Here is a 27,794-nt window from a genome sequence, read left to right on the forward strand (position 1 = left end):
GCAGGCTGCTCTGGGCTCGTGTGAGGGCATGGACAGGACTGCTGCCCCCCACGTGTCCCGGGGGTCCGGCCTGGCTACTTCAGAGCAGAGGACTGGACTGCAGCCCTTCTGGATGTTGCCAGCCCTGGGTCTGGAGGTGGCCTTGGGCAGGGAGGGCTGGGCTCGGGCCAGCTGTCCAGCTCACCTTGGAGTCTGTAGGGCCGAGGGCCCAGCCAAGCCTCAGGGCCGGGCTCCAGGCTTCGGCGTTAATCAGAACCACTGGTGCCTCACTGCTGCCCTCCTGGGACGGGCCCGAGCCGGACGCCCATCCCATCCAAACCCCCCTCCCGGACTGCCAGTCAGATTCCCAAGCTGGAGAGACGTGCCGGGCCCGTGGGAGCTCAGTGGCAGGGACCCAGCCTCCTGCAGCCGCCGAGCCCACCAGGGGCGGGGCCAGGACCACGCCTCGGCCGTTGGGTGGCCCCGCATCACATCGCATGGTGGAGGCCGGACCCTCCAGTGCCGAGCAGGGTACAGGCCTGCCCTGGTCTCCCTACCAGTGACCCCAAAGGGAACAGTGAGGGTCAGCAGGTGAGACCCGAGGCTGGTTTCCCAGCCCCCAGAGGCCAGCTCCGCCAGGACCTGAGGCTGGAAGGGCCCGGAGATGCCCCGGGCAGCAGATCTGTGCCTGGGTCAGTGCTGGGCCCATGCCCCAGGACCCCTGACCCCCAGATGACTCCCACGGGAGTATGGGAGGATGAGGTCCCAGTTCCACCCCAACCGGCTGGGCGACCCTGAGCTAGAGGTGCCCTCTTGGGGCCTCAGCCTCCCCTGCAAAATGGGGTTGAATCCTGATTCCCGGGGTCCAGGTGCGCGTTCTGTGAGCTGACCCGTGGGGAGGGCTCCGCCCCATGTGTGTCGCTGCTGCTACGATGGGGGGGGATGGGAAACGGGGGACAGGAGCAGCTCCGGAAAGGCCAACGTGCCTCACAGGACAGAACTGCACACCACGACCTGACCGATCACGTGACGGCCGTGAAAACAGCAATCCCAGGAGTCAGCTCACACCTGGTGACTCTGTATCGAAGGTCCGAAACAACGGGGGCTACACGAAACTACGCATGAAATACAATAAGACTAATTTTACAGGAGCAAGGAGGTGGAAGACCCGAAGTTAAGGATGGTGGCTAACCATCCTTCCTGCCGGGCCCGGACCCGGGAGAGCAGCGGGCGGTCATACGATTCCTTCTGCCCTGTGAGCTAGAAGGTTCTAGTTTGGGGGTTGAATGCTGGGCTCATGAGACTTAAAAATAATTAAAAACTAAATAAATGAATCCATAAAAATAAAAGAAGGAAAACCGATAACCAAGAGGGAAGAAGCAGGGAACGTCAAGGGAAGCCAGACAGACGGTCAATTCCAAGAGTCCCTTCTCTTCTGTCAAAATATCACCCCAAGTTGCCTAAAAATGAGGCGTACGGTGGTGGGGACCGGCGGCTGGGACCCGGTGCCTGAGCGTGAAGCCGGAGGTGAGGGAGACACGGCGGGCGGCGGGCAGGCTCAGGTGGCACGGGCTCCCCCACCGAGGGCTGGACGGTGCAGGGGCCCCTCCGAGGCAGCCTGGCGGGGCCGTATCTGGGTTCACTGCACCAGTCCCTAAACGCCTGACCTCAGGCCAGCCCCCCAGGCTCTTGGCCTCAGTTTCCTCATCTCTAGAACGGGACACAACAGTCCCTCCTCGCAGGGATGGGCAGTATCCCGCAGCGGGGCAGGCTGAATTCCGGTCGCTAGACATCCTGGCTTCACCGACGGGGCGGAGGCTGCAGGAGCCAGTGGGTGACTTGCTGGGTCTCCTTCCCCTGCCGCGGTGGCCACTCTGTTCCAGCAGGAGGCCGTCTGTCAGCCTGGCTCTGGGGGCAAGTGGCGTGGAGGGGAACACGGCCGACACACACGGGTCACTGCAGCAAGTCATCGAGACTCGGGGCTGTTTGCTGGCACTGAGGAGGCTGGTCCATCCTGACCGCAGCAGCAGCCGGCACGGAGGAGGGCCGCGACAGGAGACCCACAGTGGGAAGGATGACCCAGGTGACATCGGGGGGACTGTCCCTTTTTTACCAAAGCCCCTCTCCCGACAGGGAGATGAGCGGGACTCAGGCTGACCCGAGCGCTGCTGTCACACCGTGTAACTGGATGTCCCCAAAGCACCAGAACACCTTTTGCAGATGCTGCTGCACCTCCAGGCGGCAGGTCTGATTCACGGGCTCGGCCGGCCTCCCGCCACGGCGGAGACTTGGGCCGGTCCCCTCCCACCGGCCACAGCTGGGAGCAGAGCTCAGGGCTGCACAGAGCGCAGCGCTGACCTGCTGGCCCCAGAGCTGGGCTTGGGGGGCGGGGGCTGGTGGCTAGCAGGGCCACATCCCCCCATACCGCCGGCCACACCGCGATGTCACATTCTGTTCCAGAGCATTTTTAATGACCTCACATCCCTTCTGCACATGGATAAATCCCACTGCAAAACAGGACAAGATTTCCTTCTCCGTCTCTGAAAGCGAGCGGATAATGTTACACAGCTGCCCAATAAATGTTTAATGGTGGCATTTGCTGAGAAGGCAACGTTTGATTGTTTTGCCTGTTACAGAGTGAAGCAGTCTTCGCTCCCTAGAGGGAAGGACAAGCCTGGGGAGGGGGGCGGAGCTGGGGCTCCAGTGCCCGAGGACATTCTTACAGCCCCCAACACTGCATGTCGTTGGGGACAGGGCGCCTGCCAGTGAGGACACCACTGTCCTTGGAGGCCCACCTCCCATCCCTGATAACTGGAGGGGGGCTCTGAATCCCAACCTCCCTGCCAGCCGCTGGCCTCCTCCTCGGCAGTCAGGTCTCAGGCTGGCAAGGGCTGTGTTGGGACCGGGTCGGGGCTCCTGGGGGCCCTTGCTCAGCTTTCAGGAGTTGCAGCTTTGCGCCCCCACGCACCGGGGATGCCAGAGGCTGAGGGACCCCTGCCTGGGCCCCGTCCCAGAGCTCGCTGCCCAGCAAAACCCACATCCCCGGGCTTGAAACGATAGAACTTCATTCTCTTGGTGCTGGAGGCCCCAAATCCTGAAATCAAGGGGCAGGCAGGGCCACACGAGGCTCTGTGGGGAGCCCTCCGGCCTCTCCCAGCTCCCGGGGGCTCCAGACGGTCCTGGGCTTCGCAGCGTCACTCCAGTCTCTGCCTCTGCCTCCGCCTCCAGGTCCCTCCCCTGTCCCTGGGTCCCTGCTCCGTGTGCCTCTTATAAGGACACCTGTCTTTGGATTTAAGGCCCACAGGGTAGTCAGGATGATCTCATCTCAAGATCTCTAATTTAATTACATCTGCAACGACTTTTCCCCAAAGCTCACATTCACAGGTTCGGCGGCATATCTTCTTGGGGCCACCACTCGGCCCAGGACACCTGCCCTCCCGCGGGCTCACCGGGGGCCCCATGGGAAGCCAGGGCTGGGAGGCAGCGTCCTCAGGCCTCGCTTTGAGAACTGTGTTCGGGCCACTCCACACTGGCCCTCGCCCCGGGCTCCTTTTCAGAGAGCAGGAAACAGGCCCAGGGCTAAGAAACCTGCTAAAAACCACACCGGCAGCCCAGACCCGGGTCTCTTAGGCCCTTAACCCCGTGCCTGTGGCCTGGGGTCGCGCTCCGGCTTCTCCCCGCAGCCTGCCCTGCACACGGCTGCCTGTGACCGGGGTCCGGTGTCCATCTCCGCACCTGACAGTGACTGGTCCCCCACGCGTCCCAGCACCTGTGCAGGGCTGCTGGCATCCCCAAGCACTGACAGAATGAATGAATGGGCAAAGGAATGAATGAATGAGCAGACGACTCCCTGGGCCCCGTCACCACCTGCTCGGGAAGCTCTCTGGGCCTCAGTTTCCCCGTGTGTAAAAGTGGGGGATGAAGGGCCAGGTGTGGGAGCCGAGGAATCGGAATGGGGAGATTCACACTCGACCTGCCCCAAGCCTCCCAGACAGGTGCGGGCAGATCCCCCATGCAGAGAGGGTCCTTCTCCTCCTCCTGTCCCTCAGCGCTCTGGACCTACTATGTGCCAGGCCCTGTGCTGAGACCGTCACGGCCATCCTGTGAATCCTCACAACAGCCCAGGGAGGGGGCTACCACTCTGACCCCACTTTACCCAGGAGGCCATGGAGGCTGGGGGCGTGCAGAAACTGACCCAGCGCCCCAGCACCACCCCCAGTCGGCCGGGTCACTTCCTCATCCGCCCTGCACTGCAACGCACTGTCGAGGGCCTGCTCCGTGCTGGGGATCACTCTGCCAGCCATTGACCACCTCAGAGCACCACGTGGAGACCAACCGACTGACGTTTACGTGAAAGAGGACAGATGGAGGAAGGGTGGCAGGACGGGGTGTGGACGGAGAAGCGGAAGCACAGATGGGTGCCCGGATGAGGGCACAGGTGACGGGCAACTGGAAGAAGGGATGGACAGACGGATGGGTGGATGTGTAAGTGGACTGATGATGGGTGCAAGGAAGGATGGACGGACGGACAGACAGATGGTGGGTTGGATGGACAGGACAGGCGGGCAGGTGAATGGGAGGGAGCGAGTGAGGGTGGGGGAGGGGAGGGAACAACAATAAAAGTCCATTAGCTCGGCCAGATGCACATGTTCTGTGGGCAAACTGACAGCACGGGCACGTCTAGCCGGCGACGACTGCGACGATCTGGGAGTGCGGCAGAGACATTCAGCTGCGCTGTGTCTTTTTAAAGACCCCCACCTGCGCAGAAGCTCCAGCTGGCTACTCACGCCCCGCCTGCCGGGCTGCATCCCGCTTCTCCTGACCGCCTCCAGCACGGATTACCTCCCCGCTGCCCCGCGGGAAACGGCCAGTTAACTTCTTTTTGAACAAACGTGTCCCCTTCCAGCTCTCGTGCCCACAGTGGTAGCGGCAGAGAGAAGCAGACACAGCGCTCCTTCAAAATTCTGCACAGGGGTGAGTGACGGGTGAAAGGAAGCGGCCCTCCCGGTGTCTGCGGTGGCGACGGACTCAGGAAGAGTCAACCGGCCACCGTCTGCCACCGTCTGTGAAGCACGCGGCCCACCTCCTCCACGCCGTCCTCCCGACAACCCTACTCACAGATGGGGCCCAGGCTCAGCTGCCGGTGGCAAGCACTCAGGTGTCCAGGGAAGGACGCTGCAGGCCCTGGATGGTGGGGAAGGTTCAGAGGCTCCGTGGTGCCTCCCGGGAGCTCCGTCCCCGTGGCCAGCGTGGACAGGACACGGCCTTGGTGTCGCCAAGGCCAGCGTTGGGTTCTCCCCGCTGCCCCAGGGCTGTCCCCTCCTCCCCGAGTGTGGGTCACTGTCACCAAGTGTGGGGAGAGGGTTCTCGGCAGGAGGTTTAATGCAACAGTAGATTCCCTCCCGGGAGGGGCCCTGCATGGAAGCAGGTGTCACCTTGTTAGGAGAATGCGAAAGGAATGCACACGCTGCGACCACCCTGTTCGCCAGGCGGGGGCCCCACACTGGCCTCAGCTGCCCCTCCTTATTCTGAGGTGGGTTCCGTGTGAGGACACCTGCGAGGCCAGAGTGGGGGGACAGGCCAGGCGGAGCCCCATCTGCACCCGCTCCCTCGAGCGAGGGCCTGGCCCACACAACATGCACCCCTTTGAGGCGTGAAGCACCCCACCCACCCCAGTGACGGCGGGTCACCAGCCTCGGCTGCCACGTCACAGCAGCTCCGGGGTCCTTGAAACACAGGAAACCAAACTGACCAGGCCTGACTGCCCACCCTCCCCTGCCTGCACGCCCTCGTCCAACACCTCCCAGACAGGCGCTCCCTCCCCACCAGCCTTGCCTCTGCCATGAGGAGCACCCTCCCCTTCTAGAACCTTCTACAGAGCCCCAGGCAGGATCAGGAACACTGCAGGCGCCGCTGCCCCAACTGGTGGGATCCCTCCGTTCAGGTGAGAAACGCTTGGGAGTAAGACAGGGGCGATGGCGGCACTGAACGTGTGTGAGCTGCCACCGAACCGTGCACTTCAAAGGGACGAAGCATAGGTGGAGTTTAGTGCAGCTCAGTAAAAAGCCAGAGGGCACGAGACAGGGTGGTGGGGCTGGGCTAGGACCAGGGAATCAAAGACGGAGGCTGGTCCCTGCTCCCAGAAGCACTCAGCCCAGTGAGGACCCAGAGCCCAGCCCACCACCTGGACCCAGCGCGGCGTGTGTGCGGACGTCCACGCGCCTAGGGCGCCACGACAGGCCCCACCCGCTCCTAAGGCTCCTGTCCCATGCCGTCTGCATTCACTCCCACTGCTGCTGTCCCAAAGCACCACAGTGGCCCCAAGCAACACGGGTTTACTATCTTGCAGTTCCGGAAGGTGAGAAGTCTGCCATGGGTCTTAGGGACTAAAATCAAGGTGTCAGCAAGGCTGGCTCCTTCCGGAGGCTCCAGGGCAGGATCCGTTCCTCTTCCAGCTTCTGAGACGACCCGCGTTCCTTGGCACGTGGCCACATCACTGCAACCTCCGCTATGTCATCACACCTCCTTCCTCTGACTCTGACCCTCCTGCCGCCCTCTTACAACTACAGGTGTAAGTACATCTATAAAAACGTAACCTGCAGAGAACCGTTTCCCTGTCACACAGGGTCCAGGAGTTAGGAGGTGGATGTATCTTTTGGGGGGCACCTGTCGGCCCACCACCCAGCCAGCAGCCCGTGGGCGTTCACAGAGTGTCAGGGGCTGCACTCAATCGCGCTGCAGTGTACGGGCTCACGGCAACTTTGCATGGCAGGGAGAGCTTTCCCAGCCTACAGAAGAAGAGACAGAGGGTCCAAGAGCGTCCCTGTCTAAGGTCACTCAACAAGCAGGTGGCTGGCAGATGAGGCCTCTGCCGGCGGGGGGCGCCTTGGCTTCACCTTTCAGTTTCAGCCGCAGAGACGGTCTCACCGTCTCCTCCTTCCCAGCCATTCCCAGCCGTGATGATCCCTCAGTCCGGAGGGCCGGCTCCGGCTGCGACAAGGACCCACATCCCCACACGCTGAGCTGGGTGGCTCCCCAGGGATCCCCCCCCACCGCACACACACATCGCTCCTGATCCCCCAGCCAGCACCAGGGTGCGGCTCTTAGATTAGGTCTCCTATTCATCAGCCTCTGAGAAGCATGATTGGGGCTTTTGTGGAAAATCGTCTCATTATGCACAGAGCAAGCGTTGTGAAAATGATCATTTTTCTAAAGGACCATGTTGGGCTCCTATCCAGCCACGAAAGAAAAGAGGAAGAGATTCGGCAGGGCTGCAGGCTCGGTCTGTGGGTTTTCAAAACAGAAAAGGGTTTGGCTAAAGGAACACCTTCTGCTAATTAACAACACTGTGAAATGCTCTTAAGGGAAGGGAGCACAGTTAGCGTTTTGTGTCAGCGCCGGTGGCTCCCAGAATGGTAAACTGCCCGCGAAGACTCAACCTGTACGGCGCACGAGGAGAGACGACTCAAATACGTCGTGCTACAGGGGCGGTCGGAGCCCGCCTCCCAGGCTCAGGGTGGGTGAGCCGTGTGAAGTGATGGAGGTCCTGTCCCCAGGGGGCTGCGGAGGGAAGGGACCCTGGGAACGTTCTGGATTGGGGCTCAGACGAGGAGGGAGAAGAAACACAGGGTGGGGATGGGGCACAGGGGAAACCGAGCGATACAGACGAGGAGGAGATGCAGGTGAGCAGGGCAGCTCTTCCTGCAAAGGCTCTGCTCCTCCCGGGAGGTCCTGCCTCCTCCTTTTGTCTGCAAACACCTCCCCCATCCCCTTCATTTCCCCCTCCCCCGTGTGCAGTAAGGGCTAACCCAGCAGACCTGGGCTGCCCACACCCTGCACATTCTAGAAAGATCAGGCCCTGGTCCCGCGGCTCCCAGCAGGGACCTCTGTGCCCTTGGGATGTCCTGCTGATAAGAGCATCTCTGTCTACCTGGGGGGCCCTGGGCCCAGCCACAGAGTCTGGGAAATGATGGGGTTTATGGGGGGGCCTAGGGCCCCACCGTACCAGCTCGACCTCTGCAGGGGCTGGAGGCTAAGGTCACCCACGTGGGCAGTCAGCCATGCCTACAGGACCCACCCCAAACGAGAACCTGGGCACCAAAGCTCAGGGGGGCTTCCCTGGCTGGCAACCCTCACCCGTGACATCACACATCGTTCTGGGAGAATGAAGCAGAGAGAGGAGACCTGGCAGACTCGTGCAGCGTCTCTCCTGGACGCCAATCGATGTGCCTTTTCCACCTGCTAATTTGTATCTGGTTCCTTTTGCTATAATAAACCAGAATCTTGAGTAGAGCGGCTTTGCTGAGTTCTCTGAGTCCCAGCGAATCGTCAGACCCGAGGGTGGTCTTGGGGGCCCCCGACGCACCCTGTTATGTCACTGCAACAAACTGTAGTATGTATTGAGCCCTTCCGTGGGCAAACACGGACCTCGGGATTTACGTGCCGCATCTGAATGAACCCTGATGAGCCCCCTGGGTGAATCCCATGCACCGACTCAGAGAGGGGCTTCCCACACGAGGCACACAGCCAACAGGTGCAGGGTTTACAGCCGGGTCTCACCACCTCCGCAGCCCAGATCGCAACCCTCTCTGCTCACCATCGCCCTAGGGGCGGCCACCTTCAGGGCTGGGGTCTTCATTCCCCATCCAGGGGGCCACTGTGCCCACACACTGCCCGGGCGGCTCCCGGAACAGGGAGGGGAGAGGGCAGGTTTCCAAGCTCACCTGCCAGCCTCGGAGAGCACCACGGGAGCAGCCTGGGGGGCACCTGGGTCGTGGGGCGGGGGCCCTGGGACCATGCGGGCGGAGAGGTCAGGGGAGATGGGGGGATGGGGGCGAGAAGGCCAGGAGGGAGGGCACCGCCCCGTCCCCCAGGGGCCTCCACGCTGATCAGAGGTCACACGCCCGCTCTCAGGCCCCTCACCACCTTCTAAGCCACCGTTAGACCCTATGGCTGGCTGTCAACCCTCAGGGAAACTGAGGCTCCAGGAGCCTGTAGACAGGGCGGTTCCAGCCTCGGTCACGGGCCTCGGGCACGGCAGGTCACGGCGTGGGGAGCCTGGCACGGTGCTCAGGCCACCGCAGGACCGAGTCCAAGCATAGCCAGCTGGCTCGTCCGCCCCAGGGGCACCGCGGGGCTCCCTGGCAGCAGGCCCCTGTTTGGGAGGACGTTTAATGGATTGAGAGAAAAGCTCACATTCTCACGCTACGTGACAAAGCAGAGAAAATGACTAACTTCTGTGGCAGGACTTCATTCCCGCCTACGTGTACATGCAGACAGGCACACAGGTGGAGAATGTGCTGGAACGGGTGAGAGGCGACCCGGAACACCGCCTGTCGTCCCGGGCTAGCGGGGGAAAGAACGGACGACCGTTTCTGGGAAAAACACAAAAAAATCCACGTGCTGTCTTTGTATCCGGAAACAACTCGCTCTTCTCAATTAAACATTTTTAACATGTTCCTATTACAGACAAAAGCTACAATGAAAACCAGCCCATGCAACTGGGGGCCTCACAGCAGAAGTTCTAGAACGTAGGCTGGGTGGTGGGTACAGGGGTTTCGTCTTAATGTTATTCCTTATACCCTAAACGCGTTATAAATATTCTCGAATATGTGTTTAATAGCAGCTTAAAAACATTTTTAAACAGCCTATCCTTCAGCTGACATTAAGAAAAAATCCTCAATTCAATGAAATTTCTGAGTCCTTGGAGAACCCGACAGAGAAAGAGGTTCTGGGTGGGTTCCCTAATATTTGCGTCTGTTCCGGTGACCCTCTGGACCTGGGCAAACAGCCCCACCAAGGGTCCCACTGCTGTAGGCACCCTGGTCCTGGGACCCCCGGCCCACGCATGTGCAGCGCCCCCCTCCACGACAACACCAGGGCGAAGCCCCTCCGTAGTTCCACCACCCTCACGAAGTCGCCTGCACCCAGCCAGGTGCGACCCCATCCACTCCACCCGCAGGAGGAGCTATTTCTGCCCCCCCAAGCTTCTCATCCCCCCCCTGCTAGCCCACAATCCCCAGGGACATCGAGGAAGGGAGGCCCCGTGCTTGTCCTCACTGGATATGGAAACCTGGTCTCGCTGACCCCAATCCATGCGTCAGAATACACAATGACCAGTCCTCACCTGGGGCTGCCACCCCGTCCCCCTCCCCCGTGGCCGGCATGCCCCCATCCCCCCATCTCCCCTGACCCCCTCCGCCCTCACAGTTCCAGGGCCCCTCGCCCCACGACGTCCACGTGTCAGGGACGAGAGATCAGACCAACGGGGGCCATGGGATTCTCTGCAATCCAAGCAGAATTAAAGCTGAGAGTGGAGAGATTCCTGCCGGGAGGCCCGCAGCCCCAAGCAGACAGGTCCCCTGGCTCGGCCCCATCACAGCAAACAAACACTGCTACTTCATGCGAGGCAAGACCCACTTCTGATGCATTTAGGTAGGCAATGATCTGTGAAAGGATTAATTTGCTGATCTTATTACCTAAATCGAGAGAGATTTTGCAGCCATCAGTAACACGCTGCAAGATTTCCCCGGTGTGAGCTGAAGCCTCTCCCCTCCTCCCCGCCCCTTCCAGCCGCTGCCAACAGGCAACCCGACAACATGCTGAAAATTCATGAGAAAGACACAGGGCAGACGGTGTCTGCTCAAAACTCCAATATCTGCGATAGGGCACGCGGGCGGCGGATGAAGATGAAAGGGCAGGCACTCAGCAGCGCGCGTTCCGCGAAGCTCACCTGATTCCTTTGGTCTGAGCCAAGTTGTGCAGGGAGAGCCTCGACACGGCCGAGATGACCTGGGGGGAGACGAAAAGATGCTTCTGTAATTTCACCAGAAAGCCTAAAGTCATCATAAAACTGTCATGAAGTGTTTTGTAGGTGTCGTGAACAGTTCACTGAGCCCATTTCATCTTGGTAAACAATAACAAAAAAAAACACAGCATAAGATTTTTCAGGCAAGACACCCCTTTTGTATTTGACGTGCAAAACATGTCATTTTGGTGCACTAATATCTGCTGAGGGCTGCTGCACGCCCGGCGCAGCGCCCTGGAGAGGAGCAGGGCTGAGCTCACAGCCCCCCTCTGCTGACTCCCGGGGCTCCGACATCAACCACTCCCTGAGTCTCGTTCTCCCCCAGGAGAGGGTCTGCCTCATCGGGGCCACTGAGCGTCTGTCTGCTCAGACATCATGCCTACAAAGTGCTCACCCCAGGCTCCTGTTCTGCAAGTTACCATGTGATTAATAACAACTCCTGTTCCGAGTAGGTGCTGATACATTTCAGAGATGGGGAAACAGTGGCCCAGAGAGGTCAAGAGATTTCCCCAAGGTGACACAGCAGCCCGGGGCACAGCGTAGACAGCATAACGCTCCCTTCCCTTCCAGCCCCTCCTCTCTCCAGTAGGACCATTTAAACAGATGCCCGGCGCCCTGGGGGGTCGGAGTATAGACGGAAAACGAAGCAGCCCAGGTTCAGATTTCACGAGGGGATCCCAGCAGGCTCTCCCCAGACGGACAAGACTCGTCAAACTCAAATTCCCGAAGTGCTCGGCGAGAAGCACTTCCACCTGCCGCCTCTGCCCCAACCCGGTCCTGCCCTGTGTCCAGCCCCCTCCAGATACGCAGGACCCACCCAGCTCCCAGCCTCAGAGGCCTCCACGTGGCCACTCCACAGATCTCCAAAATGACCAGCGGCAAGCAGGGAGGAGGCTCCGCAGATGGTCACGGGGTAACGGAGGCCAGGAGAGGGCGGTGACTGACCCCGAACACAGCATAACGCACCCGAGAATGACTCACAGCTCACACAAGCTGCTCACGATTCCCGGCAGGACTGACGGGGCACCTGCCGTGACAGACACCTGAGCACCGAGGAGGCAGGGGCAAGCCTCGACTCTGAGAGCCAGCTGCGTGTGCACGGGTGCGGGGGTGGGGGGGGTGTGTGGGTGCACGTCTGAGGTGGGGGGGGTGTGTGGGGGGGGTGTGTGGGTCCACGTGAACGTGGCCCGTGATGACCACTTGCTAAAGTCACAGACACCCTCTGCTGAGCGCTGGCTGTCTCAGAAACTGAGTCTGATGGGCCTTTCATGGCCATCATCCCAGCGAATCCTCACACCCCTAAAGGCCAGGCCTGCTGTGCACACTTGGGAGACGGGAAAACTGAGGCTAGGTCACCTTCCCGAAGTCCCCCGTCCGGGACACACGCCTCAGACTTCCTTGTGGGCAGCTCTCCTTCTAGCAGCAATTTCTTTTTAAAAAAGAGGGGGAGAGAACCCCAAACCATACAGAAGGGCCCTTTCTCAGCTGGCGAGACGGCAGACTGGGCCAACAAGCTGAGTGCTGTGCGCTGTCTTCCGGTAGGGGTTCTATTTCAGGGGCCGGGACGCACGGAAGTTATGAATGCAAAGAATGACAGGGTTCTTCTGTGTTTTCTCAGACAAGACTCAATGGGTTTATTGTGCAGCTGGCCCAGCCAGGGCGCCCACACTTGTGTGCTCCGAGAGGCCTTTCACAAACAACGAGCAACTTGGCTTCTGCTGTTATTCTTGGCTTTCAAGGGCTCTAAATATTTAGGAAGAACAAAAATTAAAGCAATGTTGCTTGATGTCCTTATAGTTACTAGACAGAATGCTGGAAGTGTTAGGGCCAAAGGGCTTAGCAACTAGAGGGCACACACGCCACCCCTCTCCTACGCCTACCGTGGCAGACATTACTAATCAACTGCCGCACTCCTCCGCGTGGAGCCAGACACAGGCCTAGAGTCCTTCCTGCGGAGTCCACACAAGGCACCAGCAGCCCGTCAGCATCGGCACAGGAGACGAAACCTGTCTGCCAACCTGCAGTCAGGGCCGAGGCCGAGTCTCATACAGGTGGAGCCCAGGACAGGGAGGAACTGCCACAGCGGAGTGAGCTGAGGCCAGGAGACCGGTCCCTGTGTCCACGTGTCCACAGTCCCAGCGGACAGAATGGCTTCTCCTGCTGCCATGACCACAGCAAAGCTCAGTCCTGAGCTCTCAGTCACTCTGCTCCAGGCTGGAACCTGTCACTCAGTCCTGAGCTCTCAGTCGCTCTGCTCCAGGCTGGAACCTGTCACTAGCAGTTTGTAAAGGGCTCCGCTCTGGATGTGTGTCACCAGACAGGAGCAGCTCCTTAAACGGGGTTAACAGGATTAACTGTCCCAGCTCTGCCTGAGGTGCCCTGCCCCCCGCTCCGCGAGGGCTGTGCATTTCTTGGCTGGTGTCTGTGCAAGAAGGGAAATCTCAGGTCTCACCAGGGGGGACCTCACTCCAGTGACCAGAGGCCCAGGGCAGGAGCTGCTGGGAACAGACGTGGGACCCCTCAGAGCCATGGGGTCAGATGAGGGGCACTGGCCCCGCGTGAAAGGTTAGGGGTGTGGGGGGCGTGAAGCACCTCAGCGGCTTCCCGAGGCGCCTTTGGCCGGTGCCTGCCCCACTCCCAGGATGGAGGAGCTGGGCTTCCCCAGAGGCATCGCTCTCCCGTGATGATCAAAAACCTCCTGGCCCACAGTCCTGCCAACTCCTCTGAAAACGTAAATGTCAAAGGATGACATTTCCCCAACTTTTATCTCCACTTCTCATCTGCATCCCTGATAATGAATGAAAAGACACGGCACCTGCTCTCCCTCCTCCCTCCCTCTTCCCCTTCCCTCCACATACAAGCGGCTCAGACCTTTGGGCTCAGCGATCCACCAACTGTTCCCGCCTGGGCCCACGGAGCCTCAGCTCCAGGCAAACAAAGAAACGTGTGTGCAGGGGCCGGGCAGGGGATTGACAGGAGAAGGGTGTGCGCCCACGGGGACCAGTCCTGCTGGGAGGAGAAACGTGCACGGCCAACTCCCCAAAGCCACGGCTGTCCGTGCTCTTCACTTGCATCTACGTCTTGACTGTGACCTTTAATGTTTCAGCTCCTTTAAGACTCGGTGAAGGAACAAGAACGGCTGTGACAGCCCAGAGGCTGGGAGGCCGGGGTCCGGGGTCTGGACCCTGGACGGCAGTCTTGGCCCCGTCGCCACCAGGCGTGGCCTGCTTTGACCCTGCAGCTCTCCACCCGGCCTCCATCCAGGCAGACAGATTCCCAGACACCGGTGGCCAATCAGCTTCCACACGTGCGTGGGAGGACCTTTAGAATGCAGACCCCCGGGCCCAGGCCAAAGGCTCGGACAGAGGTGGCGGCTCCTCCTCAGAAGGTGGCCCAAGCAGAGCATGTGTGGGGCCCGGCTGGGGGCCACCGGGGCGGGTCTGGGCTGCAGCCAGATGGTCTGCTGGGGAGGAAGAGCCCAGACAGTCCTGGGTTCAAATCCGGCCCCCTGAGACAGGCCTCAGTTTGCCTGTCTGTGAAATGGGGGAGAAAAGCGTGTCTCTCATGTGACTCTGTTGGACTCGGCGGAACGTGTGTCAGGTGGCTGGCCTGCAGCAGGTGCTCACAAACGGCTCACAGAAGGGGGTTTTGCACAACCAGGGGAGCGAGGAGATCCACGTGGTGATTAAGGGTTGCCTCACCCACCCCCTATTCGGATGAAAACACAGGAAGAGGGCGAAGCTCCTGGCTTCAGGCTCGCGCCTTTGTTACGACTTAAAAAGAGGAGTTCAGGGCGAGGGCTGAAGAGGCAGACGGAGACCAGAGGCCGAGGGAGAGATGGAGAGATGAGGAGACAGACAGAGAGGGGATCTCGGACTCCAAAAAGCAGCATCATTCAGGGGTCTCCAGGGGGAAACAGGGAGGACATCCCGAGGCCTCCGGGCAGCTCTGGACCCGTTACCCCTTTGCTGAAGCCTCTGCTGAAACCTGCATGGGGAAGCAGCTAGACAGCGGCCTCAAGGGCCTGGCCCCGAGTGGGCGGAGACAGCTCTGGGCTGCCGGGCTGGCCAACCCTCCTCGGGTCGTCCCTGGGCTGCAGGAGGCCCAGCCATAATCAGTCAGCCTCCTGCCCAGCAAGGGCTGTAACTCAGGTGACGACTCACCTTCTACTGCTCCGGGGCAGAGTCTGCAAACTGCAGGTGGTGACCCGCTGGTGAGGCGTAAACTTGGGCGGGTCCTAACGGCATTTTTTCAGGGACGGAAAAGGATGGGACGGGACGGGAAGGGATGGGACGGCGTGGGATGGGATGATATGGGATGGTAAGGGGTGGGGGTGGGGGGGGTGGGATGGGATAGGACAGGACAGACAATACCAGAAAAGGGAAGTAAATTAAGTATGAGCTCATGAAAATGCTGTTTCAGCCTAGAGGACAGGAATGATTTTAGCTCCTCTGACTTAGTCACTCATCAAACGTTTAATGCGCGCGGCTGAGCGCAGGCACCGTGCCTCGTGGTCGGGACGTAATAGAGGGTGGATCAGATTCAGGGCCACTTTGCTCCCCAACAGACGCCATCTCAGAGCTGCGAGAGCCCCAGGAGGCTCCCTCCCATGAGATAGGCGGGACTGAAATTGTGGCCCCATTTTACAGACAGGAATTCAAGGCCCAGTGACCCGCGGACTCGCTCAAGCTTACACAGTCAGCTGTGGCTCTGAGAGGAGAACCTTCTGTTATCCCCCCCGCCGCTGTACCTTCGGTGGGGTGGGGGAGGGGTCCGTGACATGTCTCTCAGCCTCCACGCTTTCCCCTTTCCCTACAGGGCGAGCAGAGGCCGTGGTTCCAGGGGCTCCATGCAGACAGCTTCGGGCATCCCAGGCGACCGACCCCTTTCGTGTCCCGTGGTCAGCTTCTCCCAGCTCTTCTGGGGCTGGCATCACATCTGACCTTCAGACCCGGCTCTGAGCTGCCTCTTCACGTTTCACAGGGGAGAAAAACTGCAGCTCGCCGAGTTTATATGACGGCCTAAATCACAGAGCGACCTAAAGAGGCTCAAAGGATGTCTGGGGATTCGGGTGGGTGTGTGGACGAGCAGACATGTAGGTGGGTGGGGGAATGGGGGATGGGTGGACAGATGGACAGACAGACAGATGGGTAGGTGGATGAAGAATGGATGCATGCACGGACGATCGACAGATGGGTGGACGGACAGATGGACAGACAGGATCCACAGCAAAGGTTCCAATGAGAACCTGCCTCCCAATCCCTACTTCTTAATTATGAGAACCTGAGCTACTGTTTATTGAGCCCTTACTAAGTGTCATAGGATTAGCATGGCACAAACATGGTTCCTGTATGGAAGGTTCTCTCCCCCAACTCTCCACTTACTAGATGCAGACGCTGGGGACTAGAGAGACCACGAACCCTGCCCCAGGTCACCCAGCAATAAGTGGCTGACTTAGGAACTGGACCCAGTCTGTGTCAGCCAATCCCGTGCTCCCATCAGCTGCACCGTACTCCACACGGGAGCCCGCAGTGGGCAAAAAGCCCCCCAACTCCTCTTCCAGGCCCCACCAGACCACATCTTCCAGCCTCGCCTGCAGTTACTGGGAACAGACATCAAGCAGGCTGCTTTGCAGACCTCGCTCACGAAACCGCCCTGCTCCTGGGTGACCTTGAAAGCCTCATTTAAAGGTGGCAAAGCCGCCATCAGCCTGGATCCCAGAAGGCCTGCGTGGAGCAGAGCCCACACACGCACGCACGCACGCACGCGCACACACTCTCTGCCCACCGGGAAGCTCTCTGAACGGTTCCGCCACCTCCCGTGTAAGCCAGCCCAGCCCAGCAGCTCTGCTGTCATCACACAAAACGTCACCGCCCTGCACCTCAAAACGTGAACCTAAGAATGGGCAGAGACGATCCAGTGCAAGAACAGAGATGGCTACAAGTCGGCCTTTAAAAGGGCCGGACGCTGCCCAGTCGCTGACAAGTGGGCTTCCCGCCCCAGCTCCCCTCGGTCATTAGGAATCATTAAGCAGGAACTGCACAGACCAGCAGGACTTTCTTATCAGCCAGAACCACTCATCTGCGAACACACCAGCAGCTCCGAGGAGACAAAACGGGCCAGATGACCAACCTCATTTCAATACGTTGCCCGGAAACTCACCTATCGCGGAAATCTACAGCTCACTCGCTGCGTATTTAGAAGCAAACCATTATAAATTGCTTTCCCCAGCCCAGCCGGCATTGCCCTTCCTTTTCTCCTCTTTCCGCATCAAGAGCAAAAAGGTCAGAAACACTTGTGCTGTTGCCTTCGGAACGACAAGCGGCCGGCGAGGAGTGATTCATTACGACGGGCAACCACAGCTCCGTGCTCCCGCTCTGCCCCTAGAAGGCCGGGACACAAAGGCCAGCGGGGAACACAGCCACCTCTCAGCCACCGCCTTCTGCACAGCAGTGCCGCGGTACCTAACGGATGGCGTTTTCCTTCAAGGGTGCCAAAAGGATGCGGGGAGATGGGAGGGGGCCAGACCCCAAGCCCCAAGACAGCGATACAGAATGAAAAAGAAAAAAATGCCACTCACAGAGCCAAGTGACCCGCAGCAACCTGGGAGGGGAGTGCTCGGAGGGAGGGTCTGGTAGCCTTTAGAGGGTGGGAGCTGGAAAGTGATTTCGGAGGAAAGAAAAAGTTAGGCTAAGAGAGCAAAGACTGTGGATATCTCAGAATTGGCCCACTGCTCTGTCGTGCCCTTGAACTGAGCTTTCAGTGAGATCTGAAACAATTCCCCAAATCTAGCTGCACTTCCTCGCTCGGTGGGTCCAGATCAAGACCTTCACACGCAGGGAGAAGAGACCACCCCGAGCCTCAGCGACCAGCAGCCCAAATCTTCACGCCTCGGACTCTGTAGCTGCTGACGCCTGCGACCCAACACACAGGGATCCCTGAGCCCCGGGCCCTCTCAGACCCGTGACGGTGGGCTCACATCACTCTGCCTGCAGTGGACCTCCAGCGGAGCCAGCGCCTGGCAAGCCCTCAGCTCCCTCTGTGCGTGGACACTCCTCCGTCTCCACAGCCACACCCACCACGGGGGCTGCCCTGCTCTTACTTACAAGTTGAGAAAACTGAAGCCCGGAGAGGGATGGTGACAGGACCAAGGTCTCACCGCTGGTGGCGGGGACCGCACTGGAGCTCGGCTCCTAAAACACATAGGAGGCCCCGCAAAAGCAAGGACGCTGAGCACGTGTCCCAGCCACCTCCCCGGGGCCAGGAGACAGCCCTGGCCCCCACCTTACCCAAGGTGGGTGCTCAAGGAGGACAGGCTGGACCCCGGCTCCGCTCTCTGCTCAGCCCTTTCTCTGAGCGTCCACCCCACCCCCCGGGCCTCAATTTCCTACTGGGAATGAAAGGCTGTGACCTAGTTTGGCGTTCCCCTGGCTCTGATCACATCTGAGAGTCCCGGGCCACGGCGCACAGGACAGACCCAAAGGGCCTGGTGAGGCCCCTGGTGAGGGGGCCAAGCAGAAGCCCCCAGGGACATCACAGCTGTAAACGGTCCAGGACCAGGAGCCTGGAGAGGAGGACGGCACGTGGCCCGGGGCCTCTGAGACCAGCTGACCACTACACTGAGCCCAAGAGGGGAGATGGGAAGGGGGCAGGGGCCACCGCCGTTCCTCCCCGTGTTCTCTGCCGCCAGCATCCCTGCCCTCTCTGTGTCTCCGAGGCTACGCTTGGCGGGGGGTTGAGATTTAATATCCCCTCCATCCTGACACCCTCCGGAGACCTGGAAGAGGAGGGCCGAGCGGCAGCCCCCGTCCCCCGGCACCATCCCCTCCCCACTGCAACCAGCTAAGGTGGCCAGCTGCCCCGGCCAGTGTGTAAGGGTGATGGGCCAGCGCCCGTAACTCCAGAGGAGAAGGAAGCCCAGGACCCAGCCGGAGCAGGAAACGCCGGGGGCAGCACTCCATAACCCTGGGAACCAGGAAAGAAGAGGCTGGAAGGGAAGCTGGATCCAGGTGTCCTCATGGAACACAGCGAGGGGTCAGGTGTGAACGGAGCACGCAGAGCCGCCCAGCCATGAGGCTCAGGGGCGCCTGCAACACACTGTGTCCATCCAAGAGTCCCTGGGCACCGGCTGTCTATGGCGTCTGACCCATAACATCGAGGCAAGCGCTCCGTGATCACAGGGCTGGGAGAGGACCAGGGAGACCCTGAGCTGGAGCTGTTCCCAACGAGGAGGGTTTGCAGGAATCGGTCAGGAAACGTAAAATCCTTAGTGGAAGGAGCTTGGCAACCACCTGGTCCAAATTCTTCAATCTGCAGATGGGAAACCTAAAACCCAGCTAGGGAGATGTAAGTGATTTGCAAAGGCCACCCACTAGCTTCCAGGCAGAGCCAGCCGGGGAGGCAGGGACGCCACTCGGAGCTCCAGGTCCCTGCCCTGACCGTCTTCATTGACAACCTCAGCTAACGTGCATCCAGGCCTCCCCCCGGCCAAGTCTTTACCAGGTTTATTCCCCAAAACGCCCCCTCCACCAGGAGACACTCCTGCCAACCTTCCCATTTCACAGAGGAGCAACTGAGGCTCGGGGATTCACAGCTGACAGGTGGTGGGCAGAGGTGGACCCAGGTCGTCCATCCAGCTGCGGGGCTCCAGGTCTCCACCCCGGCCCTGCCCCAGCAAGGCTGGCTCCTCCACCCAACCTGAGGCCAAGAGACAGCAGCGCAGGATCGTAAACCCCGGAAGAGCAGGGCTGCTAAGTGAGGCCCTGAGGCCAGGAAGCCCGCCCACCACAACGGTGGCTTTGGGAGCCTGACTGGGTGGGTTGCCCCAGGCCTCCACTCACCGTCTGTGAATGCGGCTCACCACCCCCCTCGACATTCCCTCCCACCTCCCTGTTAGCACAGCTGCTGATGGAGCTGCCGCGGCAGCAGGAGGCGAGCACAGGCCGGGCCTCCCCTCCCCCATCTGGCAGGTAAGAGGTGGGATGAACGTGTGTCAAAACGTAGGAGGCATCTCAAAGCCAGCTTCAGACGGGCAGCGACACAGCTCCCCGCTGATCCGGGGTGAGGCCACAGCGTCACGAGTCACTGCCCCGAAGGTACGAGCATCCCAAGGGCGGCCCAGGGCTGGGATGCCCACACACTTCACAGAACAGCACTGGGCAGGGTGGGAGGAGCCCCCCATCCCAGGAGGAGGCCTTGCCCTCCCGAAGGGCCCCCGCTACACTCTTCCCTTCCCTCTTCCTAGTGGCGGAGACGGTGAACCAAGGGGCCAGGCAGCAGGTGTCTACAAGGCCGGCTCCCTGAGCAGGTCCCCAGGGCCCACCCCAGACACACCTGACTCCACTGCTGCAGCGACTCCCGCCTCGGCACGTGTGCCTTGGCCCCAGCACAATGCCGTGGGGTCAGGACCATCTTCCCCAATTTCCAGACGAGGGGATTGCGACCTCACTTGCCGGGGACCCAACTGGAAGAGGCGGCTGGCTCCAGGCTGCCTGACCCCAAGCCCTTTCTAAGAGGCGTCTTCTGCATTTTCACACCCTCCTCAGACTTCACGTAGCTGCTGAGAAACAGGGAGTGGATTCTGTTTTCCTCCATCCCGTCCTAGAACTGCACTGGGGGACACTGGGTACTGAGGTGGTGGCGGTCTTCCAGCACACAGTTCCGAGGGACGCCAAGCCACAGCCCCTGGAGGCGGGGGATCCACACCCCCGGGCAACCTGGCAACGCTGCCGCGTCTCAGAGCCTCACACCAACCAGGGGCCTCGTTGAAGAAGCCTACGCTCAAGTGAGCCTGAGCCCTGACCATGAACCTGAGGTCTGACCCTGACCCCCAGCCTGGCACTGGGCTGCAAAGTTACCCCACTGCCTCACCGAATCCTCAACCACATGAGGAGGTGATACTGTGTCCCTTGTCCGATAACGAAACTGAGGGTCAGAGTGGTCACCCACACACAGTAGCAGAGATGACTAAGAACGTGGATGGTCTGATTAGCGCCTCAGCCTCCGGTCTGAGCCTCACCCAGGAATCCCCGCCCCGGCATTTCCGGCTCATTGGCTCCCTGGGCCTTCCTCATCTGTCACACTCCCAGCTTGCTAATGGGGGCGAGGTGAGGGCAGCCAGCACCTGGCGAGGGCCGGTGACTCAGAGCTGCTCTACTGCTCTCCCTGATTAATGGCCATTTTAATGGGAAGGGGAACAAAAGTTGTATCTTTAAGCCACGGCAATAATTTTCCAATATACACACTTATCTCTGAAGTGATGACTTAGCAACTCAGTTATTAACTGCAAGCACAACCCCAGTGCACTGGGCGGCACAAGCAGCAGAATCTCTCCTCTGCCGGATCAGCCCTCGCCACTCCTTGCTCCTGACGCCAGCGCCTGCAGAGCCTTTGAAGCTCTGGCTACCCTGCAGCCCTGCAGTGTTTACTTTCTCCCTGGGCTTTCTGATGACAAAGGAGGGTGTGGCTCTGCCCCTCCCAGGTCCCAGCGCCAGGCAGAGTTCAGCTTGCGCTGTGTTCATAGGCTCCCGGCTCTGCTGACCTCCCGCAGGACAGGGATCAGGGACGTCAGGGATGACCATCGGCGCCACAGCAGCCACGGAGCTGCGTGAGGACGGCCTCGAGCAGCTACACAAATTACAAGACAAACTGCAAACCCAAGCGCGTTCATGGCTGGGTGGGTGTTTCTGGAAAGATCTGACAGCACTGAGCATTAAGAAAGGTTGTTGGGCTTCCCTGGTGGCGCAGTGGTTGGGAGTCCGCCTGCCGATGCAGGGGACGCGGGTTCGTGCCCCGGTCCGGGAGGATCCTACATGCCGCGGAGCGGCTGGGCCCGTGGGCCATGGCCGCTGGGCCTGCACGTCCGGAGCCTGTGCTCTGCAACGGGAGAGGCCACAGCAGTGAGAGGCCCATGTACCGCAAAAAAAAAAAAAAAAAAAAAAAAAAAAGAAAGGTTGTTCTGGGGCTTCCCTGGTGGCACAGTGGTTAAGAATCCACCTGCCAATGCAGGGGACACAGGTTCGAGCCCTGGTCCGGGAAGATCCCACATGCCACGGAGCAACTAAGCCCGTGCGCCACAACTACTGAGCCCACGAGCCACAACTACTGAAGCCCGTGCACCTAGAGCCTGTGCTCCGCAACAAGAGAAGCTACCGCAATGAGAAGCCCGCGCACCGCAACGAAGAGAAGCCCCCGCTCACCGCAACGAACAGTAGCCCCCGCTCACCGCAACTAGAGAAAGCCCGGGCACAGCAACAAAGACCCAACGTAGCCAAAACTAAATGAATTTTTATTTAAAAAAAAGAAAGGTTGTTCTGAGTCTGACAGACAAGGGTCCCCATCCCCCCCCAACCGAGGAGGCAATGCTGAGTGCAGCTGAGTCCCAGAGTCTCCTTGCCTGAGAAACGGGGGCAATACACACCCTGGTGGTTGAGAAGGTCCACCCAGCCTGTGGGTTCACTGTCACAGTCATAATCATCATTTCTGCCCTTCCTGGGGGAGCAGCCCCCCACTTCCACCACCTCCAAGCCTTCTGTGGTTGTCTGTCACTGCACACTGGTTAGCGTTCGCTGTGGACTGAATGTCTGCGTCCCCCCCAGATTCTTGCATTGAAGCCCTAACCCCTGATGCAACTGTCTTTGGAGGCAATTAGGTCATGAGGGTGGAGCCTCATGAAGGGCATTGGTGCCCTGAGGAGAGGAGACTGGGGAATGTTCTCTGTTTCTCTCCAACACATGGGGACACAGCGAGAACGTGACCGTCTGCCAACCAGGAAGGGAGGCCCTACCAGAGCCCGACCGTCTGGGGGCCTGATCTCAGACTTCCAGCCTCCAGAGATGTGAGAAATAAACGTGTGTTGTTCCAGCCAGCCAGTCGACGGCATTTTTGTCATAGCATCGCTGACAGGACAGCCTTGAAGAGGTGATGCTGCAGACGCTGCAGAATTACCACCAGTCGTGGCACAATTCCCGGGAAGCCACACCTGGGAGCTGGGGGGAGACCCCCAAGCAGCAGCCCCAACACACTGCCCTCAGCAGGAGTCCCCGTCCCTGCCGGGGATGGCGGGGAGGCTCCAAATGGGTCAGCAGAGTGGGAGGGTGGGGAGAAGCTGAGGGCAGCAGCTGACCACGGGCTAGGGAGCGCCTGCCTACCTTGTTCATGCGTCCTGGGAATTCCGCCTTTGACTCCCTGCACGAGGGAGCAAGGATGGGGGACCCTGCTGAGGGGTCAGGCACCTGCCCGCCCCCATCTCAGGGGCCTGTGGCACAGCCTTCCACAGGGGACAGAGTGCCAGGCTTGGTGTCGCTAAACCCGGCTTGATATCCAGCTGCAGCCTGTCCCCGCCATCTCGGCCATGCCCTGAGGTCTCGGGGGTCTCAGGCCCTCATCTGTAGCGTGGGGACGATAACGAGGCTGGGGGTCCTCACCCACGTGTTGAGCGAGCAGCGCAACATGCCAGCACTGTGCCGGGGACGAGAGGCCAAAAGTGACTTCTGCAGCTCACAGGACCCAGTGCGTGCTCAGTGTTACGAGGACAGGAGCACAGCAGGGGACCTAACCAAACTTGGGGTGGGGGGGGCATCAGGGAAGGCCTCCTGGAGGTGCCGCCTGCCACTCCACCTCAGACCCGAGGGATGAACTGGACTCGCTGGGGGACCTGCTAGCACGTGTCCCAGTGCCGGCATGTGTGCAGTGGGCTCTCCTTAAATGAGGGCGCGCCGTCCACAGGACGGCCTCAGGAAGTGGCCTCCCCGGCACCTGACGCTGCAGAGGGTGGCCGGCTCACGCGGACCACGAAGAACCTCTCTCCCTTCCGAAGCAGTATCAGCCCAAGAATCCCTGCTGCCCGGCAACCGCGAGCCCCGTTTGTGCAAAGGAAACCCTCGGCAGGAAAGGAGTCTAAAGTGATTTTCCCTCCCCTGCATGTTGTGAGGAAGGAGACAGATGGAAAACAGCCACAGACAAAGCTCCGGATCGCTCCCCGAAAAGAAGTTTCATCGCGATTCCTGCTTAATCCTGGCGCGTCAGGGCCCTTCTCGTGCCAGCCACTTCACGGATTTCTTCCTCCCTGAGGGTAGGCTTCAAAGATGCATTTTTCCCAGAACAGATTCTCCGTGACCACAAGGGAGAGGCCGGCCCGAAGTGGAGGAGGAAGAGCCGCTGCCTGGGGAGGGCAGCAGAGGAAGGGCCCACCCACGCCCCACTGCCGGGGCTCGGCTCCCCCACCTGGCCCACAGGAACAATCTCCCACGCTCCATCCCTGGGCCCCCGCCCCCTCCCCCTCTCTGTTCCTTCCCTCCTGAGACGCAGGGAGGGACGTCCCCAAGGCTGCACGAGGCTTCATGCCCCACTCACCACTCCTCAAGCAGGTGGACCCTGCTTCGTTGCTTCCCCCAATGATTCAGAGAGGGTCCTGGTAAATGACACTGACCCTCTGCAAGAAGTCCAGACGGGGGCTGGCGACATGGCCCCGAGGGCAACACAGCAAGAAGTGGGGGGGGTGGGGGCGGGGGGGGATAGCAGAGCCAGCTGGTGACCTGCTGGGGCAGCTCAGGAACGTGAAGATGAACAGGAACATAGCGAAACAACCCGCTGTGCTCACCCCACGCGGTCCCCACCACGGCAGGTGGGTGCCAGGGAGGCAGGCCTGGGTGTCGTGGGAGCAGCCCCCAGGGAGGTGGGCTGCCACCGGGGGCGCTCCGTCACGAGAGGAATACAAGAAGCTGGTGCTGGCATTGCACAGGCCATCGGACCAGAAGACTTCCCAGATCCGGGGCCACTCTGGAGGTCAAGGGCACCGCAAAACCCTCACCTGAGGCCTGCGGCCGACTGACGACTTTGCTTACATGGATGCCAGTGGCTCTCACGGCCGAGGAGCGGGCACTCGAAATGAATGGTGAGCAGTCAGGACACCAGCAGCGAAACAGAATAAAACCAGCACACGCGCACGGGCACGCACACGCTTGGCAGGCCACCGGGGTGAGGCCCCAGAGGCACACGGTGAGCAAACGCATCGACGACGTGCCACCTCCTTGCGCCGTGACTTAACAGCCCCCCGCGCCCGAGCTGCTCCCTCGGCCGGGAGCGCCCTCACCTGCCTCCTGCCGACCTCAGCCTCCTCCAAAGTGCCCTCAAAGGTCACTCATCCAACGAGTACTTCCTTCTGTTCCTGGGCCCTCGCTGGAGTCAGCCCCCTGCCCTCGCTGGAGTCAGCCCCCTGCCCTCGCTGGGTCCCGCCATGCTCTGCAGGCCGATTAGGGCAGCCACTCCCGCCCCACGCGGTGTGGTGGGAACTCCCCAGGCGCCCAGGAGATGCTGGCTCCGTCCTGTCTCTCAATCCTGGTTACCTGGTGGCTTTACTCTGTGAAAATTCATCGAGCTGTCCACTTACGACAGACACTTTTTCTGTATGTGCAGGATACTGTGAGAAGTTACGTTTAGGAGAAAAAAAAAAACCTCTAGCTTTAAACCGAGAGATTTCAAAGACATTTAATCAGCTTCATTCATTCAAAAACACACAGCTCGGGCTTCCCTGGTGGGTCAGTGGTTGAGAGTCCGCCTGCCGATTCAGGGGACACAGGTTCGTGCCCCGGTCTGGGAAGATCCCACATGCCGCGGAGCGGCTGGGCCCGTGAGCCATGGCCGCTGAGCCTGCGCGTCCGGAGCCTGTGCTCCGCAACGGGAGAGGCCATGACAGTGAGAGGCCCGCGTACCGCAAAAAAAAAAACAAAAAAACACAGCTCAAGGCCTTCTGATGAGATAGACACTTGGTGAGAACATGGAATATAGAGGAAGGAAACGGCCAGAGATGGGCAGGGGTCGCCCAGGGACACCTCGGCCCTGGCCTCAGATCCACACGCGCCCCCAACCCCAACCCAGCCAGAAGGAGCACGAAGGAGGCCACACAGGAGGGGCTCAGGGCTGTCCCAGCTCATCCTCGTCCCATAAATGCAGAGACTCCGCCCCTTGCAGAAGGGCCCCATCCACGCTGCGTCCACCGGCTCTGCCTGTGACACCCACGCAGACAGGCCGGGTGGGGATGACTCCGGGCCCCGCAGAAGACTCTCTCCAGAGGCTGGGAAGGCACGACCATATTCATAAACGCCGTGAATCTTTTCCGAAGCAGTGGCTTCCTTTGCTCCAGAGCACCCTGCGATTCTTCCGAACCCCCGAGCGCGTGGGCCGTGGGGGACGCGTGAGGTCCAGCGGCCACCGGCTCGGCCCACAGCCGGCTGCCCTGGAGACCCCCACCTCCCGCCCTGGCTTCTCCGACGACTTCAAGGTCTGTGTGCTCAGGGGTCCCTGTCACATCGATGGCAGCCGCGGCCCCGTGACGTGGCTTTCTCAGGGCTCTTTCATTCCGAAACAAGACTGGATCTGAGGACACCAACTTGCCTGCAGCAGAGCGGCGGCCCTTGTTCCTGCAAAAGCCCACCGTGCGCTCACGAGGGCCTCATGCAATCACGCAGCAGAGCGCGGACGATCCCCTTCACACTGTTCACCAGCCCGCGCGTCCTAGGGGGGCCGGAGAGACGTGACCCCGGGGCAGCCCTCCTGCCAAGGCGTGGCCCCAAGGTGACGGGTGACATCCCTGTGGCCCACACACCCCGTCCCTCCAGAGCCATCCAACAGCTCTGACATGAAGGGCCTTCCGTAGCCCGTCACCCCGGGATGCTCAGGACACCCGAGGTGGAAGCAAGGCCACGCCCCGCAATGCCCCCGGGCCGGTCCCCAAGCGCCCCCCCCCCCCCCCCCGCTTCTCTCTGGGCCAGAGGGAGCCATGGCTCCTCGACCAGCTCCCACCATGGGCGCCCGTCCATGACAACCCAGCTCAGGTGTTCAAAGCTCAGACCACAGCTCTCGCTTTTCTGGGGACCCACCTCTGAGAAGACTGTGCTGGACAACAGGACAGAACCTCGGTTACAAATCTCAGATGAGCTCGCACAGAGGCTGGTCCACCAGAGGTGGGCGGGGAGGCCCAGCGCGGCCCAGAGCAGAGCCAGCTGCCCCCGGAGGCCTTAGGAAGCCGCGAAGGCCTCAGGGAGGGCGGGGGGGGGCTGGCGCAAGGTCTAATCTTGTGGCCCCAACGGCAGGTGGAGCAATTCACAGGCGCTCCCACTCCAGGAGCCGTCTGCACCCAGGTGGGCACCTGAGCTCAGGTAGAGGCCCTCCGGAGGCCCCTGCCTCACTCTCTGACATTCCTTCCAATCAAAGGGTCCCAGGCCTGCACCTCACATGGGATGGGAGCCTAATGCTGCTCGATGGGCCTCGGGGACCCTGAGGGGCACCCCACATGGGAACCGATCCTCCCATCAGCCTTCAGGGTCCACCTCAATGTCCTTTTGTCCAGGAGCCGTCACCAGGGGCCGCCCGCCCCGTGCCCCTTGGGGTGCTATCACCTCCCTCCCCATCACAGGGTGAGGACGACATCGCCAGGGGCTCATTCTGCACGGAGTCCCGGGGGCCTGGAATCAAGGGGTGGGGTTACAGGGGGTCTGGGGGCCCCGGCCAGGGCTGAGGAACCCGGGTGGTGCGGGCACCCAGCAAAGTCCCGGAAGCACAGACCTGAAGCATCAGCCTAGTACCCAGCGTGCGCTCAGCAAACGCTTTTCCACAAAAGAAAACTGGAGCCAGGCTGTCCGGGCCCCACCGCCCCGGCCCCGGCTCGGGCAGCTGCTCACCTCGCCCTGCCTCAGCTTCCCCGTCTATTGAAAGAAAGCTCATGGGCGTAAGTGATTAGTGCCCGTCTCACTGGGTCACCGTGGAAACTAAACATGCACGCTGGGCACACAGAGGGCCCACTGCCTGCACGAGTGCACGAGGAGGTGTTTGCCATTGTCAGCAGGGCGCTGTCACCCCACGTGCAGCTGAAGAGGCCCTTATGAATGACGGAGAGAGAACCCTGACCAAAGGAAGGACTTCTCAGAACCCACGTCTGCTCAGGGGTGGCCCCAAGGGCCACTGGGCTCACCCCGCCTGTACACTGCAGCATCTGGCCCCCCTCACCCAC

General features: G+C 60.6%; 1 protein-coding gene across 5 annotated transcripts in view; it reads right to left on the reverse strand.

Annotated features, from left to right (window-relative positions):
• VAV2 (vav guanine nucleotide exchange factor 2) overlaps positions 1–27,794 on the reverse strand; it is a 180,274-nt gene that overhangs the window by 72,167 nt on the left and 80,313 nt on the right. For all 5 annotated transcript variants that reach the window (XM_060013837.1, XM_060013838.1, XM_060013839.1 and 2 more), the window contains exon 3: positions 10,712–10,770. In XM_060013837.1, the coding sequence (XP_059869820.1) occupies positions 10,712–10,770 (59 nt within the window). The remainder of the gene's footprint in view (positions 1–10,711; positions 10,771–27,794) is intronic.

The sequence above is a fragment of the Delphinus delphis genome, chromosome 6 (genome assembly GCF_949987515.2).
Source record: "Delphinus delphis chromosome 6, mDelDel1.2, whole genome shotgun sequence".
NCBI lineage: Eukaryota > Metazoa > Chordata > Mammalia > Artiodactyla > Delphinidae > Delphinus > Delphinus delphis.